At 40.8% G+C, this 18650-nt stretch overlaps 1 protein-coding gene across 3 annotated transcripts in view; it reads left to right on the plus strand.

Annotated features, from left to right (window-relative positions):
* The first annotated feature begins 14072 nt into the window (after positions 1-14072).
* Positions 14073-18650, plus strand: part of IRF8 (interferon regulatory factor 8) — a 21425-nt gene continuing 16847 nt past the window's right edge. The window contains exons 1-2 of one of the 3 annotated variants that reach the window (XM_069966324.1): positions 14073-14136; positions 18286-18459. In XM_069966324.1, the coding sequence (XP_069822425.1) occupies positions 18286-18459 (174 nt within the window). In that variant the 5' untranslated portion in view covers positions 14073-14136. Of the gene's footprint in view, positions 14137-14561; positions 14642-17985; positions 18049-18285; positions 18460-18650 lie in introns of those variants that run through there. The other 2 variants (XM_069966323.1, XM_069966321.1) reach the window with 2 other exon arrangements.

Here is an 18650-nt window from a genome sequence, read left to right on the forward strand (position 1 = left end):
CTAACTTGACCTTTTCTAGAAATCTAGTGCAGGTGGATTCTACCTGCTGTAGGAGTAGAGCATACCCTTGCGTATCTGAATATGTAACCTCATTACACCTTCTGTATGGGGGGATTCCCCAAGTATTTCTGTTATCAGATCTCATGCACTCAGAAGTACAATGACATTTATGAATGGGGATTGTTGTATAGGAAACAGTCGAGTAATCATACAATTTCCTTTCACGTTAACATTACAGATCTGCGGTGACTCAACTGTGCATGTGAATTTCTTTTACCTATGGTTCATGTTTGGAAAAAAAAAAAAAAAAGTCTGTTACTGCATCATTATAATTGAATTCAATGAATTGCACTAAAGTCTATGGAATAACGGACAGCATTTGCACACAGTGTATAAATTTGCGGACATCAAATAATGATCATGACAATTATTTTCGGACATCTTTTATCAACAGCGGACGTTATTTTTTAGTTGTTTAAACACAGTTCTTTTTTCACCGTCTGTCCACTTAAACTAGAATAACGTACCAACAGCCGTTATTACACTAACGGGTGGCCAAACAGCAAAATAACGGACAACGTTTTGGACTCAAAATGACGGCCGTCATTTAAAAATTAAAAAAAAAAAAAACATTGTGTGAAACATAGCCCTAATGTGACATAATACTGCATCTGTTACTTAAAGAACATGCACTAAAGTGGACAGGTCTGACCCCAAAAATTTAAAAATTATGGGGGGGATTTATCAAACTGGTGTAAAGTAGAATTGTCTTCAGATTCCACCTTTAATTTTTCAAAGAATCTGGAGGAATGAAAAGTGGAATCTGATTAGTTACTAGGGGCAACTAAGGCAATTCTACTTTACACCAGTTTGATAAATCTCCCCCTATGTGTTAGCCCAGCAATTGCAAATTGCGTGTATCTTTTTCTTTATATATATCTGTAGTCTCATCTAGGGCATTTACATGTATGGCATATCCACAGGTCACAGCATAACACCATAAACTATGTTGTTTCCATAGCTCCTGAGTTTATGTTCTTTCTGAAGCCAATTTTGGTTTTCCTTTCTTTTTGCTTCATTGGTAGAAGACCAGGGGCTCTATATCCCAGTTTTCCACTTTGCCCCCCCATCACCAAGGTTATAACATGCAGCTCCCCTCAGTCCATAATCTGCCTGTATTACAAAGCTAGGGACGGACTTCTCATATCTCCTGCGTATTTATACAGAGCACTACGGGCATGTTATCTGACTGGAGCACAACCTCTATACTTTGAAAGAGAAGCTGAACTTGATGCAGAGGCGACTTGATGATGTTCCCTTAATGACCATGCACTAATAAAGAAATTTAGTAAAAACAGTGTATCACACATATAGGTAAACTCTCCATTGCCATTCATTTTGACTTATTAAGCAAAGCTGACCCCCTAATAAATCTACCATTGCGGCGGCTGGTCATGTGTAGCATGCGGCGGCTGGTCAAGTCTACACCAACTCCAAGCTGGTATAGATTTAAGCTATAATTAACGGCAGTTTGCACTGTTTGTTTTCAAAAGCAGCGTGGAGTAAATTGACCAGAAAGTCGATAATATTTGTACCAGTGATCATAAATGTATAATAAATCCCTGCACTTTATATACTTTAATATACTGCACTTTGAAGATGGTACAATGTATCCTCTTTTATAAACTGATGGCAGAAAGGAACTTTCTGTGGGCTTTTAAGATGGGAATATGAATTCTGGATAGATATGAACGAAGCAGCCGAAATTTCGTTTTGTAAGGTTCGTGAAGTTTGGCTCAAATTTGAAAATATTTGCGTATCAAATTTAATTGAATCTCATTAAAACAGCCAAACTATAGTAGCTACAATAGTGGGACTATTAAAAAGTGATTTTTTTTCAACAGTTGTTACAGTGTCAAAAATTGGAAAATTACCATTTAAAAAAAAAAAAAAAAAAAGGCAATTGGCCTGTCATTCATGCAATTTTCGCCATGGAAAGCAGTGGGCCTTGGTGGATCAGCGGCGTGATATCAATTTTCTCCCAGGACAGCAGTGGACATTGGTAAATGAGCTGCGTAAAATGTCTTCACCGATCCAGGTGAATTGGTATAACATACTTAAGGCGACATTTATGAAAGTTATGGCAGGGGTGTACGCCAGGGGGAAGCGTTGTGGCCTCCTCCCACGCCTTATTTATATGATTGTGGGGGTTGCAGGTGATTGGACAGGCACAAGGGATTATGGATTATTCCTTGCTCCCACCAAGTGACAGTATTGTCACGGCTGCCATGTTTTGTCGATTTGTAACAAATTTGCTTCATGGAACGAAGCGAATTGACGTTGTGATTTACAGCGAATCTGACTGTGCAAGCTACGCTTCGCTCATCTCTAATTCTGGAGCCAAGTTTTCTGTATTCTAAAGATTGGGAAGGTTCCAGTGGTCTGCTTCTCACTTATCAGCTTGTTTTCCCTTAGTTAGTCGATAGGGCATAACTTTGTCAGATAAGAATACCCCTTCAAAGCTATTTAGTAGCCATAATGTCAAGTTCCTTAATGACTGTCAGAACTGATTTTAGCGATTTCTTTTTGAACCTCTGTTTCGAAGTAATTTGTTCAAGCAGGTGTGGACTATTAATAGATGACACCCCCTTGCTTGGGTGCTGCAAAAACCCTTCAATATATTCCATGAAGTCTCTTGTGGGAAAGCACCGTTTTGCACAAATTCCAGAAAAAGAGCAATGATTTCTTTGGGTTAAAAAATATATTATTGGGGATGGGGCTGGCCTGGCATTATTGGCTTTATTTCTGCTAGGGTGAATAGGTAAGGCACAAAAATAATTTTTTGAGGACACATCAACGACCAACAGTGTTTGGCCGCTAATTGACCCATGTAACAGGCCCTAAGGGTGTGTTCACTGGTTTTCAATTACAATTATTTAATACAAAGACAGGAATGGATTCCATTATAAGTGTCCTATTTATATAAGAGAATATTGAGGCCACTGGTCAATAGCACTAACCCCTAATGCAACACAATTACAAGATAAAAACAATAGAAAGCTTTTTTTCTAGATATCTGTATTAAATTTTATATAATTACAAAAAACACATAAATACATAATACTGTTTTTCCACAGAGCCCTTGTGGTTATATAAAAGTTGTATGTAAAAATAAAAAGCAGAAATATAGAAAACTTCCAGGCTAGCTTGGTTGGGTGTCTATTGTCATAATAAAATAATCCTCTTTATAGTCCAACAAACTGGTGATGTTGTCACAGATTATGTGTTAGGGATTAGATCTAGATGTGTCACCTACCACCTAATCTGTGACAACATCACCAGTTTGTTGGACTAAAAGAGGATTGTTTTATTATCACAACAGACATCCAACCAAGCTAGCCTGGAATATTTTAACATTTTATATTTTTTTGCAACTTCTTTTTATATGCAACTTTTATATAACCACAAGGTCCCTGTGGAATAACAGTGTTATGTATATATGACCTTATATGATCCGTTTCTGGTTTTGTATTCAATAACTGCAGATAAAACTTCTACGTGTAAACATACACCAGTATATATCATACAGGAATAGCTCGTCTGTAGATTGTATTTTTTTTAACCCCTGTTTATACAATGATTTGGGGCATTTTGTGCAGCTGCCTCATAATACTTGAAGATGCAGTTGTGTAATTCTACATTATTGATTGAGAAATGTTACTACACAAATTCCACTGAAGATTCTGAATCTGGCAGAAAACAGGAAACCATTCTAAGGAAACGCCATAGTGAATACTGACTTTATGTGATAGCTAGTGCCACTGTATCTCTTTGGTGAAAAATGTATGACTAAGATTGGCATTGTCTCAGTGATGCAAAGTGACCTCTCAGATAAGACTTTACTCCATATGGTAAAGTCACAAACAGTACCCATTCAGAGACCCTACTAGGGGGGATTCACATGCTTATGTATATTACACACCATACACCTTGAGATACATTTTATTACACACCATACACTCCACAGGTCATTATACTACATACCATACACCCTGAAATTCATTATCATACACATTGTACCCCTAATATTACAGACTATACATTCTGAAATTCATTCTAATATACACAGCGCCCTGTAAAATTAATTGTATTACACACCATACTGCCCGGAATTTTGTGCAAGTACAAAATGGGGTAAAACCCGACATAAGCAATGAAAGGGCCGTAGCACTCACCCACGCACGGCATTGATGAAATATTACCATTATGCTACTAAAGGAAATGCCCTATATACTGAAAGATATTACTAATGATACCCTACATAATATTTATATAATACAACCACACCATGACCACTGTCACAACCACTATAGACCATACAGATTGTATACGAGATTACAGTTGAGGTTTCTAATCTACAGACCTTGAGAAAAAGAAGTGGCTGCATTGTTGGTTTACACTGATGCCTCCCGGCTATATTTAAAAACCAACTCCTGAATGTTGGTATATAAGTTGATCAAACCATATTGCCTTATGTACCGCGTGCAGGTCTTCTGGCCCACATGGGTCCCTACTCTAAAACAACACTGTGTTGGTCATGGTCAGTCGGTCCATGATGTAATCTGTATCTAGGCCCCGTCCCCTCGGTTTCCATTGGAATGCGCCGGCCTAGAGGGGATGAGGGTGGCCCATTCCAATGGTCGCTGAGGGGCGGACCCTAGACACCGATGACATCACGGAGGGGCGGGCCTATGTACCAATGTAGGAGGGACAAAGTGGCACAGTGGATGTGAAGCTCCACCCAGGTGGCACAATCCACCAATGATAAAAAGCATTTTCCCCTGGATTAAGCACTAAGAAATCTATTACAAAGTAGGGTATGAAAGCTGCAGAATATAGACTTTAAAGCTGTGTAGAGAAGTTCTCATACAGAAAAGGGTGACAGTATCACTTTAAAGCGACTCTGTACCCACAATCTGACCCTCCCCCCCCCCCCCCCAAACCGCTTGTACCATCGGATAGCTGCTTTTAATCCATGATCTGTCCTGGGGTTCGTTCGGCAGGTGATGCAGTTATTTTACTAAAAAACTACTTTTAAACTGGCAGCCTGTGCCCATGCAATGTTCGAACAGGAGTAAATGTTCCAGTGGCATTCCTAATGATGAAGAGGGTGGGGAGGAGGGACAGAGGGGTGGTGCAAAGTTAGGGCACAGATACTCCCGTTTGACACGGGGCAGCAAGTTTAAAAGTTGTTTTTTAGGACAATAACTGCATCACCTGCTGAGTGGACCCCAGGACAGATCTTGGATTAATACCAGCTATCCGAAGGTACAAGTGGTTTGGGAGGGGGCAGATTTTGTAACCAAAACCAGGAGTGTATTAAAAACACAGAAAGGCTATGTTCACACACATGTTCACAAAAAACAGCTATTGTTTTAATTTAACGGTAATTATTCGCCAGTAAATGGCGGCCATCCACTAAATGTCAACAGTGTGAGCAAAAATACTGTGTGGAAACATAGCCTAAAGGGGTATTCTCATCTGATATAGACCTTGTAGGCTCATCAAGTTGAATATTTTGCTAACATATTCCTTTGATATATTTGCCTCCCTCTCCTGCTGTGTATTGCACGGTCCCAGGAGGTAAGTAGTAATGCTAGCCATCACCACTTCCGTCCTTCATAAGGTATATGGTGTAAAACAAACAATAACACTAGTATATAAGGAGCAAATATTATCACCATACGTATTACTGCTCTGCTATTGTTATTGACCAAATCCTGAATACCGAGACCAATATTACCAATAATACCAGGCAAAAATTACTGCCGCACTTTGACCACTAATAATAATATCAGACTGTTAATTACCAAATCGAGTATACTATAATGAACTAGATTTGCATTTCCAGGAAAATATATAGTGCTTGAAAAGAGTGCCCCTTTAACAGTGACTTCCAGAGCGCCCCTTTACCAGTGACTTCCTTTTAAAAGAAACTTTAATCCTGGGTGCCGTCCCTTTAAGAGCGACTTGGGTCCCATCCCTTTAAGAGCGACATGGGTCCCTTTAGGAGCGACCTGGGTCGCTTTAAGAGCTCTTAAAGGGACCCAGGTGGCTCTTAAAGGGACCCAGGTCGCTCTTCAAGAGACCCAGGTCGCTCTTAAAGGGACCCATTTACCCCTTAAGGACGGGGCCAATTTTTGTTTTTTGCGTTTTCGTTTTTTCCTTCTTGTGTTTAAAAGGCCTTAGCACTTGCATTTTTCCACCTAGAAACCCACATGAGCCCTTATTTTTTGCATCACTAATTGTACTTTGCAATGACAGGCTGAATTTTTGCGTAAAGTACACTGCGAAACCAGAAAAAATTCAATGTGTGGTGAAATTTAACAAAAAAACGCATTTCTTTTATTTGGGGGGTATTTGTTATTACGCCATTCGCCCTGGGACAAAACTGACTTGTCATGTTCCTCAAGTCGTTACGTTTACAACGATATATATAATGTATAACTTTTCTTTTATCTGATGGCTTGTAAAAAATTCAAACCATTGTTAACAAATATATGTTCCTTAAAATCGCTCTATTCCCAGGCTTATAACGCTTTTATCCTTTGGTCAATGGGGCTGTGTCAGGTGTCATTTTCTGCGCCATGATGTGTTCTTTCTATCGGTACCTTGATTGCGCATATTCAATTTTTGATCACTTTTTATTAAATTTTTTTCTGGATTTGATGCGACCAAAAATGCACAATTTTTCACTTTGGGATTTTTTTGCGCTTACGCCATTTACCGTGCGAGATCAGTAATGTGATTAATTAATAGTTCGGGCGATTACGCACGCGGTGATACCAAACATGTTTATTTATTATTTATAACATGGGGAAAGGGGAGTGATTTAAACTTTTATTAGGCGAGGGGGCTTTTTTTTATTAACAACAACACTTTTTTTTTTTTTTTTTTTCTTTTTTTACACATATACTAGAAGCCCCCCTGGGCGACTTCTAGTATATGCACTCAGATCTCTCATTGATCTATGCTGTATATAGTTATACAGCATAGATCGATGCGATCGGCACTTGATTGCTTTCGGCTGCTGCAGCCCTAAACAACCAAGTGCTAAGCCGGGGTCAGCGCCATTTTGGCGGAGACCCTGGCAGGTAATAGACACGGAGATCACTGCTCCAGGACAACGATCTCTGCCACTAGACACCAGGGAACGGCTGCATACAGTAATTGGATGCAGCTGTCAACTTTGACAGCTACCTCCGATTACTTAATAAGCAGGCACGACGATCAGACCGTGCCCGCTAATAGCCGCGGCCCGGGGCTACACACGGCACCCGGGATCGCGGCGGTTCAGAGCGGGGTCGCCGTGCACTGAACCACCGCGGTCCCGGGTGCTGCTTGTAGCCCGGGACCGCGGGTATTAGTGGGCACGGTCAGATCGTTAATACAGTAATCAGATGCAGCTGTCAAAGATGACAGCTGCATCCGATTACCGGACGCAGCTTATCCCTGGTGTCTAGTGGCGGAGATCGCTCCTCCGGGACGTTGTCCCGGAGGAGCGATCTCCGTGACTTGTGCCGGCCGAGGTCTCCGCCAAAATTGCGCTGAACCAGGCTCGGCACTCGGATGCTTTCGGCTGCAGCAGCTGAAAGCATCCGAGTGCCGATCTCATTGATCTTTGCTGTATAACTATACAGCAAAGATCTCAATGAGAGATCAGTGCACTTATACTAGAAGTCCCCCAGGGGGGCTTCTAGTATATGTGTAAACAAAAAAAAAAAAGTGTTATTATAAGTAAAAAGCCCCCTCCCCTAATAAAAGTCAGAATCACCCCCCTTTTCCCATGTTTTTAATAAAAGTAAATAAATAAATATCGCCGCGTGGGTAATCGCCCGAACTATTAATTAATCACATTCCTGATCTCGCACGGTAAACGGCGTAAGCGCAAAAAAATCCCAAAGTGCAAAATTGCGCATTTTTGGTCGCATCAAATCCAGAAAAAATGTAATAAAAAGCGATCAAAAAGTTGTATATGTGCAATCAAGGTACCGACAGAAAGTAAACATCATGGCGCAAAAAATGACACCTCACACAGCCCCATAGACCAAAGGATAAAAGCGTTATAAGTGTAGGAATGGAGCGATTTTAAGGAAAGTATATTAAGTTTGAATCTTTTACAAGCCATCAGATAATATAAAAGTTATACATGTTAAATATCTTTGTAATCGTAACGACTTGAGGAACATATATAACAAGTCAGTTTTGCCCCAGGGCGAATGGCGTAATAACAAATACCCCCCAAATAAAAGAAATGCATTTTTTTGTTCAATTTTACCACACTTTGAATTTTTTCTGGTTTCGCAGTGTACTGTATGAAAAAATTCAGCCTGTCATTGCAAAGTACAATTAGTGGCGCAAAAAATAAGGGCTCATGTGGGTTTCTAGGTGGAAAAAATTGCTATGGCCTTCTAAACACAAGGAGGAAAAAACGAAAACGCAAAAACGAAAAGTGGCTCCGTCCTTAAGGGGTTAAAGGGACCCAGGTCACTCTTAAAAGGACTCATTTCGCTCTTAAAGGGACCCAGTTCGCTCTTAAAGGGACCCATTTCGCTCTTAAAGGGACCCATTGCGCTCTTAAACGGATATATTTTGCTCTTAAAGGGACCCATTTCGCTCTCAAAGGGACATATCTCGCTCTTAAAGGGACCCAGGTCTCTCTTAAAGTGACCCAGGTTGCTCTTAAAGGGACCCATTTAGCTCTTAAAGGGACCCATTGCGCTCTTAAACGGATATATTTTGCTCTTAAAGGGACCCATTTCGCTCTCAAAGGGACATATCTCTCTCTTAAAGTGACCCAGGTCGCTCTTAAAAGGACCCATTTTGCTCTTAAAGGGACTCAGGTCGTTCTTATAGGGACATTTCGCTCTTAAAGGGACCCATTTCACTCCTTAAAGGGACCCAGGTCGCTCTTAAAGGGACCCAGCTCGTTCTTAAATGGACCCAGGTCGCTCTTGAAGGGACATATTTTGCTCTTAAAGGGACTCAGGTCGCTCTTAAAGGGACCCAGGTCGCACTTAAAGGGACCCAGGTGGCTCTTAAAGGGACCCATTTCGCTCTTAAAGGGACCCAGGTAGCTCTTAATGGGACCCATTTTGCTCTTAAAGGGACATATTTTGCTCTTAAAAGGACCCAGGTCGCTCTTAAAGGGACCCAGGTCGCTCTTATAGGGACCCAGGTCGCTCTAGCGACATGGGTCTTTTAAGAGCGACACGGGTCCCATACCTTTTGAAGCGACTTGGGCCCCTTAAGAGCAACATGCGTCCTGTCCCTTTAAGAGCGACTTGGGTCCCGTCCCCTTAAGAGCGACATGGGTCCCTTTAAGAGCGACTTGCGTCCCTTTAAGGGCGACATGGGTCCCTTTTAGAGCGACCTGGGTACTTATAATGGTAAAGACCATTGCTCGGTCACCATGACAATCTTACTCATGTCAGTGAGACAAAATTGTTAAGGACCTTCCATATATTACATCTTCTATTGGCCAATAGTGGACATGTGACTGTGGATGTTGTGATACATTGCCTGACAAGACCTTAGAGTTCCTATTTGCTGCTATATTTCAGCTATTTGCATATGGGCTGTGATTGGCTGTTCGCGGTTAGAGTGTGGCCATTATTTCCAATGGGCCATTATTTTCTATGGGAAATTCGGGGTCTTTAAACGTAAATTTCTTAAAAACGACAAATCCGATCGAAACGAAAAATAGATAGCACACCTCACACCGCCGAGGGCTTCAAAACGCAGTTTGAACAGAGTCTGTGCGCAAAGCGGTTCGGGCTGTATTATGCGCAGAAAAATGGCTGGAAGAAGAAACGGAAACGGAAGAATAGGGATTACAATATAGTGCTTTTCAAGCACTATAATATTGCCAACAGTACCAGATTACAGAGGACAAATATTATCACCACATAATTACTAATACCAGTGACTAAGGGTCCATTTACACACACAGATTATCTGACAGATTTTTTGCAGCCAAAGCCAGGAATGGACTATAAGCAGGGAACAGGTCATAAAGGAAAGACTGAGATTTTTTTTTTTTTTCCAAATCCATTTCTGGGTTTGGCTGCAAAAATCTGGCAGATATCTATGTGTGTAAACGGACCCTCACAGAAGACATCTTCTGAGTGGAGGCTTCTTCTCTGATCTGTGTAGCTTACTCCTCCTTTTCTTCTCCATTCCCATCTGGGCTGCTCCTATATAGTAGATGCACCCATACTGTTGCATTAAGTCAATTGCATGTGCTTCTTAAAAGTGCACATGCCATTAAATGGTGTGATCACCCGGAAATCTGGGATGGGTGTTCAGGATTCCAAGGACAGAGCTATACAGCTGTTGGGGCAACACTGGTAGAGAAAGTGAGTGCCGTTACTCAACTGTAGTATACATACACACACACATATACAATATATCTATATATGTGTCCATCACACCACAGTTTTTTTTACAGCAGAGTGGTGCTTAGTAACCTAGACAATGATCTGTGAACAATGGGAGGGAAAGAGTGGGCATATAAATTTTTGTATTTGCACAAATTCTCCTAATCAAAAAGACCTACCTTCCTAAATGGCGTATAGGCAGAGTTACCATTTGGGAGTCGAGAACCGTTTGTATGGCTCTGAAAGCTTTCTAAGTACATAAATAGCTAGAGGCCAGCTGGGTCAGGGAAGTCACCACACTTCCGAGCCGGTGACGTCACAGAACCATGTGACTCATGTAAAAATTTAGCGAAAGAGACAAAATGGGTAATAGAAACCAATATATACTAATTATATTACAATACAAATGTAAATGTTAAAATAACCCGGAATACCCCTTTAATTTAGGGGAATGCCCTTATATATGCAGTAATTCTGAGAGGTGAACATTAGATTTCATGTGTAGGAAAAACCTTTAGGAATAGAAAAGAAAGTTGTAATAAGTCATAACAATAGGAAGTAATAGTGTGAATGAGCATGAGGTAGATTAAATCACTCATCATCACCTATTACATGTTGTACAATGAGAAAGACTGCTTCCTCCTCTTCTCATGCCTCCCTGGTCCATGTTCCCACATCTGGGATCCTCAATGTGGCCCAAACCAAGCCCCCATTTCTTCAGTAATGTGATGTTCATCAGCAGACTAATACAAAGTTAGGCCATGTTCACACTATGTATAACACCGGCCGTTCTGTGACCCAGCAGGATCACAGAATGGCCGGATAATCTTCACTTCTAATGAATTCGGATGCAGGAGTACCCAAGTGCGCCCACATCCGAATTCACTGCTGCACACAATGGAGCGTGCGTCAAGAGCCGCACGCCCCATTGTGTGAGCTGACAGGTTCTCTGCTGCCGCTATTCAATGAATAGCGGCTGCAGAAAACTGAAATATCAGTTTTTTGTGCAGACGGATGGAATCCTGGCCGGAGTGTATACTATGTGTAAACGCTCAGGCCGAGATTCCATTCATTCACAATACAACGTATGTGTTGTATAAATCAATCAAATTGCAACAACGACCATGATTTATACAACACATACGTTGTGTAAACATGGCCTAAGGCAGATGTGACTAAAGTCATGTTGGGTTGACACCCATTAATGAGTATTTAAAGCTCATATAGACCGATCAGCCATAAAATTAAAACCAACTGCCTCAAAAAAAAGTAAATTCCCATTGTGCTGCCAAAAAAGTGGATTGGACAGTAAAGATGGTTGACCAGACTGACATCTGAGGAATATGGGGGTTAAAGAGGATGTACCACCTGGTACATCCTCTTTAACCTAAACCCACTCCCACTGATTGAATGGCGCCTTCACGGGGAAACCGATGCCGCGGTCCGTTTTTCGGACCGAGGCCCCCGTTCCCGTACACGGCGCCGTTCTATATGACGCGGCTCCCTTAGAATGACTGGAGCCGCGTCATACAGGGGAGGGAATTCCCTCTCACTGGAGGCGGCCCGGCCCGCCTCCAGTGCTTGAGCACCGTCCGGTTCCGGTGCATAGAACGGCGCTGTGTACGGGAACGGGGGCCTCGGTCCGAAAAACGGACCGCGCCACCGGCTTCCCCGTGCCGGCGCCGTTCGATCAGTGGGTTTAGGTTAAAGAGGATGTACCAGGTAGTACATCCTCTTTAACACCATGGACTGTCATGTCCTCCAAACCATTCCTAAACTATTCCTGCAGTGTGGTTGGGCACATTATTCTGTTGAAAGTGACCTCTGCCATTATAGATGACTACTGCCATAAAGGAGTGTACCTGATTTACAATATTTAGTTATGTAGTACATGTCACATAACATCTACAGGGCTGCCAGGAGCCAAGGGTGTCCAGCAGAACTTGTCCTAGTAAATCTCACTGCCTCCACCATGTTGTCTTCTTCTCAGCGTGTGTCACTCCCATGGCATTTCTTCCCCAGGTAAGCTATACACACACCTGGCCATCTGTATGACCTGGCCACCTTCTGCCCTTGATCCATGGTCCAGTTCTGATGCATATGCTATATCCCATATATTCAAATATCCCATACCCAGAATGCTACAATACCTGACCTGACACCTTTCTATCATAGTCAGTAGAAGGCCCTATTAGACACACAGATATCTGACAGATTATACAAGCCAAAGCCAGGAATAGATTTGTAAAGAGAAGAAATCTCAGTCTTTCCTTTATGACCTGTTCCCTGTTTATAGTTTGTTCCTCGCTTTGGCTGCAAAAATCTGTCAGATAATCTGTTGGTGTAATAGGGCCCCTACAGTATCTCTTCTGGGGGACTGGAGGGCAGGCTCCCATTCACTCAGTGAGCCCTGGATATTTATAGCCCTGCCACCTAGCCCCCAGTTTGCACTGCTTGGACCACTTTTGATGTTTAGCATACTGGGAACCCCCCACTTTGGAGATGCTCTATCTCAGTCTCACCCTTGGGAAAGACTCCAGATCTCCTACCCCATGACAAGTGCCCCAGTTCATAGTGATAAGCTGACCAGTGAGATGACACCTGATAGCTGACCAGTGAGATGAGATGACCAGTGAGATGACACCTGATAGCTGACCAGTGAGATGACACCTGATAGCTGACCAGTGAGATGAGATGACCAGTGAAATGACACCTGATAGCTGACCAGTGAGATGACACCTGATAGCTGACCAGTGAGATGAGATGACCAGTGAAATGACGTCTGATAGCTGACCAGTGAGATGAGATGACCAGTGAAATGACACCTGATAGCTGACCAGTGAGATGAGATGACCAGTGAGATGACACCTGATAGCTGACCAGTGAGATGACACCTGATAGCTGACCAGTGAGATGAGATGACCAGTGAGATGACGCCTGATAGCTGACCAGTGAGATGAGATGACCAGTGAGATGACGCCTGATAGCTGACCAGTGAGATGAGATGACCAGTGAGATGACACCTGATAGCTGATCAGTGAGATGAGATGACGCCTGATAGCTGACCAGTGAGATGACACCTGATAGCTGACCAGTGAGATGAGATGACCAGTGAGATGACACCTGATAGCTGATCAGTGAGATGAGATGACGCCTGATAGCTGACCAGTGAGATGACACCTGATAGCTGACCAGTGAGATGAGATGACCAGTGAGATGACACCTGATAGCTGATCAGTGAGATGAGATGACGCCTGATAGCTGACCAGTGAGATGACACCTGATAGCTGACCAGTGAGATGAGATGACCAGTGAGATGACACCTGATAGCTGACCAGTGAGATGACACCTGATAGCTGACCAGTGAGATGAGATGACCAGTGAGATGACACCTGATAGCTGACCAGTGAGATGAGATGACCAGTGAGATGAGATGACCAGTGAGATGACACCTGATAGCTGATCAGTGAGATGAGATGACGCCTGATAGCTGACCAGTGAGATGACACCTGATAGCTGACCAGTGAGATGACACCTGCTAGCTGGATCATCCAGTACAGTCACTATTATTTGCTGCCCATCCCCCTGTACAGACAGATGTGTGGAGGACACTGATGGGTGAGTGTCTGGGAGAGAACAGTATGCTGATGTATACCACAGCCTGCCCAGTGCTCAGTACTGTAGAAGTGACACATCTGTGAGTATATACTGTTTTTTGTGGGACCCAAAGGTCTGGTCGACCACGTGTGAACACACCCTGAGAGGCAGCCCAGAGCTCTGGTATCTGCAAGGGGCGCGATCATCTGCAGGCGCAGGACAGCAGCGATCTCTGTGCAGACACTGAATCAGGAGGCAACATAGGGTAACCAGGACCCTGGAGATAGTTACTGACCCCCGGCTATGACAGGGGATGCATGTAATTTCCTATAACCCCATCCAGTTCTGGGAGGCTGCCGCTGCCGCCGCTTCTGCTGCCCACGTTCTCGGGGTGATTCCTGGTGCGTGGGATAAGCTCGGGGCACGCAGCCCTCCGGTTTCTCGGAAAAGCCTCGTTTAAAAGAAGCTTAGTCCTCAGCTGACTCCGCCCCCGCCATCTGATTGGCGGAGTGGAGGTGTCAGCCAGGTAGGGGGCGGGGCCATCATGTAATTGCACGGAGAGCTGTCAGTGGGCAGAACGCAGAACGGGACAGCGCCGAGCAAAGGTGACTAGTATATCTGCAATATACCGACTGCTATATTATATTATATACCTAGTGCTATTATATACCTACTGCTGTTATATTATATTATATACCTAGTGCTATCATATTTTATTATATTATATACCTAGTGCTATTATATACCTATTGCTGTTATATTATATACCTAGTGCTATTATATTTTATTATATTATATTATATACCTAGTGCTATATTATTATATTATATACCTAATGCTATTGTATTATATACCTAGTGCTATTATATACCTATTGCTTTTATATTATATACCTAGTGCTATTATATACCTATTGCTGTTATATTATATTATATACCTAGTGCTATTATATTATATACCTAATGCTATTATATTATATACCTAGTGCTATTATATTATATACCTAGTGCTATTATATACCTACTGCTGTTATATTATATTATATACCTAGTACTATCATATTTTATTATATTATATACCTAGTGCTATTATATACCTATTGCTGTTATATTATATACCTAGTGCTATTATATTTTATTATATTATATTATATACCTAGTGCTATATTATTATATTATATACCTAATGCTATTGTATTATATACCTAGTGCTATTATATACCTATTGCTTTTATATTATATACCTAGTGCTATTATATACCTATTGCTGTTATATTATATTATATACCTAGTGCTATCATATTTTATTGTATTATATACCTAGTGCTATTATATACCTATTGCTTTTATATTATATACCTAGTGCTATTATATACCTATTGCTGTTATATTATATTATATACCTAGTGCTATCATATTTTATTATATTATATACCTAGTGCTATTATATACCTATTGCTGTTATATTATATTATATACCTAGTGCTATCATATTTTATTATATTATATACCTAGTGCTATATTATTATATACCTAATGCTATTGTATTATATACCTAGTGCTATTATATACCTATTGCAGTTATATTATATTATATACCTAGTGCTATCATATTTTATTATATTATATTATATACCTAGTGCTATTATATACCTATTGCTGTTATATTATATACCTAGTGCTATTATATTATATACCTAATTGCTGTTATATTTAGGCGGTGTAAGGAGTTACATGCAGATTATACTTATTGCTATTATATTATAATATAATATAATATAATATCATATATTTAGGCGTGGATGAGTCATTGTATCTGCTTTATTCCTAGTACTATTATATCCAGACAGGCTGAGCAATTATATGCATATTATACCCAGTACTATTATAATCAGGCAAAGCCGAGCAGTTAGATCTACTTTATACCTAGTGTTATTATATTCCGGCATGGGTAAGCAATTATACACATAGTATTACTAATATTATTGTATCCAGACAAGGGTAAGGCAGTTATATAATGAATTAATATCATTATAATATACAGTTAGAGGTAAGATTATTTATAATGGTAACTATGTATACTTAATAATTCATGGTATTATATTATATTATACATGTAGAGGTAAGAATAAATTATATATAGTGACAACTATTATATATGTATCATAATAATATATATTTTTATTATTGTTATAATGCACAGGTAGAAGCTATGATATATTTTATTACACACCATTCTGCTTCATATTATTAAAATATTATATATAAGCAGAAACTATAGGCAGAAGTACCACAGTGTTAGGAAGACATGTAGTATAGGTCATTTTACTCATTAATGTATAGACTGTTATTTTTTTTTTTAGTACACAGGCAGAGGTAATGCAGGGTAATACTATATATATATATATATATATATATATATATATATATATATATATATATCATATACTGTATATATGATAATACACTTATATACTCAGGCTGAGGAAATACAGGGGGTCTTATAGGTGTTACACCTTATAGTGGGTGTGTTATACATACTATACATTATTGTATACACACACATTATAAATAGTATATGTCATAGCATACAAATTATTATACACAGGAGGAGATGTTACTTGGATGCATTATAGATATACTGTATGTGATAGTATACACATTATAGTATCACTATATGTGATAGTATACACATTTTTATACACAGACAGAGACAATGAATGGGTGCATTCTAGATACTATACATACTAGTATACAATGTTATACACAGGCAAAGGTATTACAGAGGGGTTTTATAGCTATTATACACCATACTTTACACCAGAATAGTATACACAGACAGAGGTAATATGGATGCTGGAAAGTCCATCTTATTATACACAGCTAGCTATTCTAATCATGTATATTTATGTAGAGAGATATCATTAAAGCCGTTTATGATATATGAGGTGTGACAGCTGGGTGACTGTGACACATTAATATCATTATTACTATTAGTCAGGGGTGCAGCTGCAGCTTGTTCAGGGTACAGAGGTCCCAATCGCACTGATCCTGGTGGCCGAGGAGACCAAATTATGACCAGCACATGGTTGTTGGGCACCCTTTACAGTGATATGTATTGGTGATATTTCTTATCTGCGGCTTGGGTTGGGGTCTTTGGCTCAGGAGGGAGCTGTGCTTCCATAATGTCACTTGTAGCGAGTACTGTTCCAGTGCTTCAGGCCATAGACAAACAAGAGGGTGATGCTATGAGAACTATATATAGATACACAGGAAGCTGCAGGTGGTTTGTAGAATGAGTTTCCTCAACAATGAAGGTGGAGTAACTATGTTATCACAGAGTAACCTTTCCACTGTACCCCTGGATCACCCTCACCTAGTGACTTATTGTAACTTTTTCACTACAAGTCCCAAGCTCAGCAATGTGCATAGCCAGCTGAGATACACAGGGAGCAGGTCTGATGTGTTGGGGCTATGTTACATGTGGCATGATGCAGTAACAAGTATCCATCAACAGCCTGTTGTATTCTACAACTGCTGATATCTGGACTAGTGGGACCAGATTATGGGCATCTTTACATGCATCAAACCTATCTGACACATATACACTAGAAGACCTGCAGGTACTTGGTTTCTGATGCAGATTTGCCTCATTATTTACACCTAGAATTAGCACTGAAAGAGCATTGTTCTGCAGGTTGTTTTAGAAACAGTCAGCAAGCATGGGGACACACAGTCCTCTTGCTGAGCTGCAGGGGCAGCTAGTTTCTCCTATATCATACTGGGCCTGGTTTTGTACACAGAACACCCTTTAGAAAATGTAAATCAGCAGAGTAATAAAACCAATGTCACACCTTAAGCTTGAAGAATAGTTGTCTTCATACCAGGCATTGTACAATCACCGCCTGTATTTTACAAGGTCAGCTACATTGTTAGGGAGTGTCCATGAACTTGCTGGCTGTAAAATAATGCTCATATGTAAAATGGTGTTGACAGGACCTGGACTTTTAGCTGTAAGTAAATATTGGAGCATTCATCTGGTTTGTTTAGTTACTTCCTCAGTGCTACTTCTTCAGGTATAACATTTCCTGTGTACATACGTGTGGTTGTCATGCAATAACCACTAGTGATGTGAGAGTGCGGACCATTACCAGCACACTCTATAATAGCAGGTGTGGATCACTACGTGGGCTATATAATGCATTTACTTTATTCTTAATAACTTTAAATGTTGCGCTTTTTCTTGGTAGATGGGCGATCGTAACGGTGGCAGACGTCTCCGACAGTGGCTGATTGAGCAGATTGACAGCTCCATGTATCCAGGGCTCGTGTGGGAAAATGACAGCAAAACTCTATTCCGTATTCCATGGAAACACGCTGGAAAGCAGGACTATAACCAGGAAGTGGATGCCTCCATATTCAAAGTAAATATCTCTTTTAGACAGAAAGGAATTCTGTTGTGCCAGCATTTGCCAGCTGATAAAAGCTTACTTTGCTGCCAATCCATTAAAAGATCCAAAAGGACGCATCCATATAAACTAGTGCTATCATTATAAAAATTGGATAAATGTACCCCAATTCTCTTACATGTTTCAGATCCTGCAATCCTTGTAGT

This window comes from Dendropsophus ebraccatus, chromosome 4 (genome assembly GCF_027789765.1).
Source record: "Dendropsophus ebraccatus isolate aDenEbr1 chromosome 4, aDenEbr1.pat, whole genome shotgun sequence".
Taxonomy (NCBI): domain Eukaryota; kingdom Metazoa; phylum Chordata; class Amphibia; order Anura; family Hylidae; genus Dendropsophus; species Dendropsophus ebraccatus.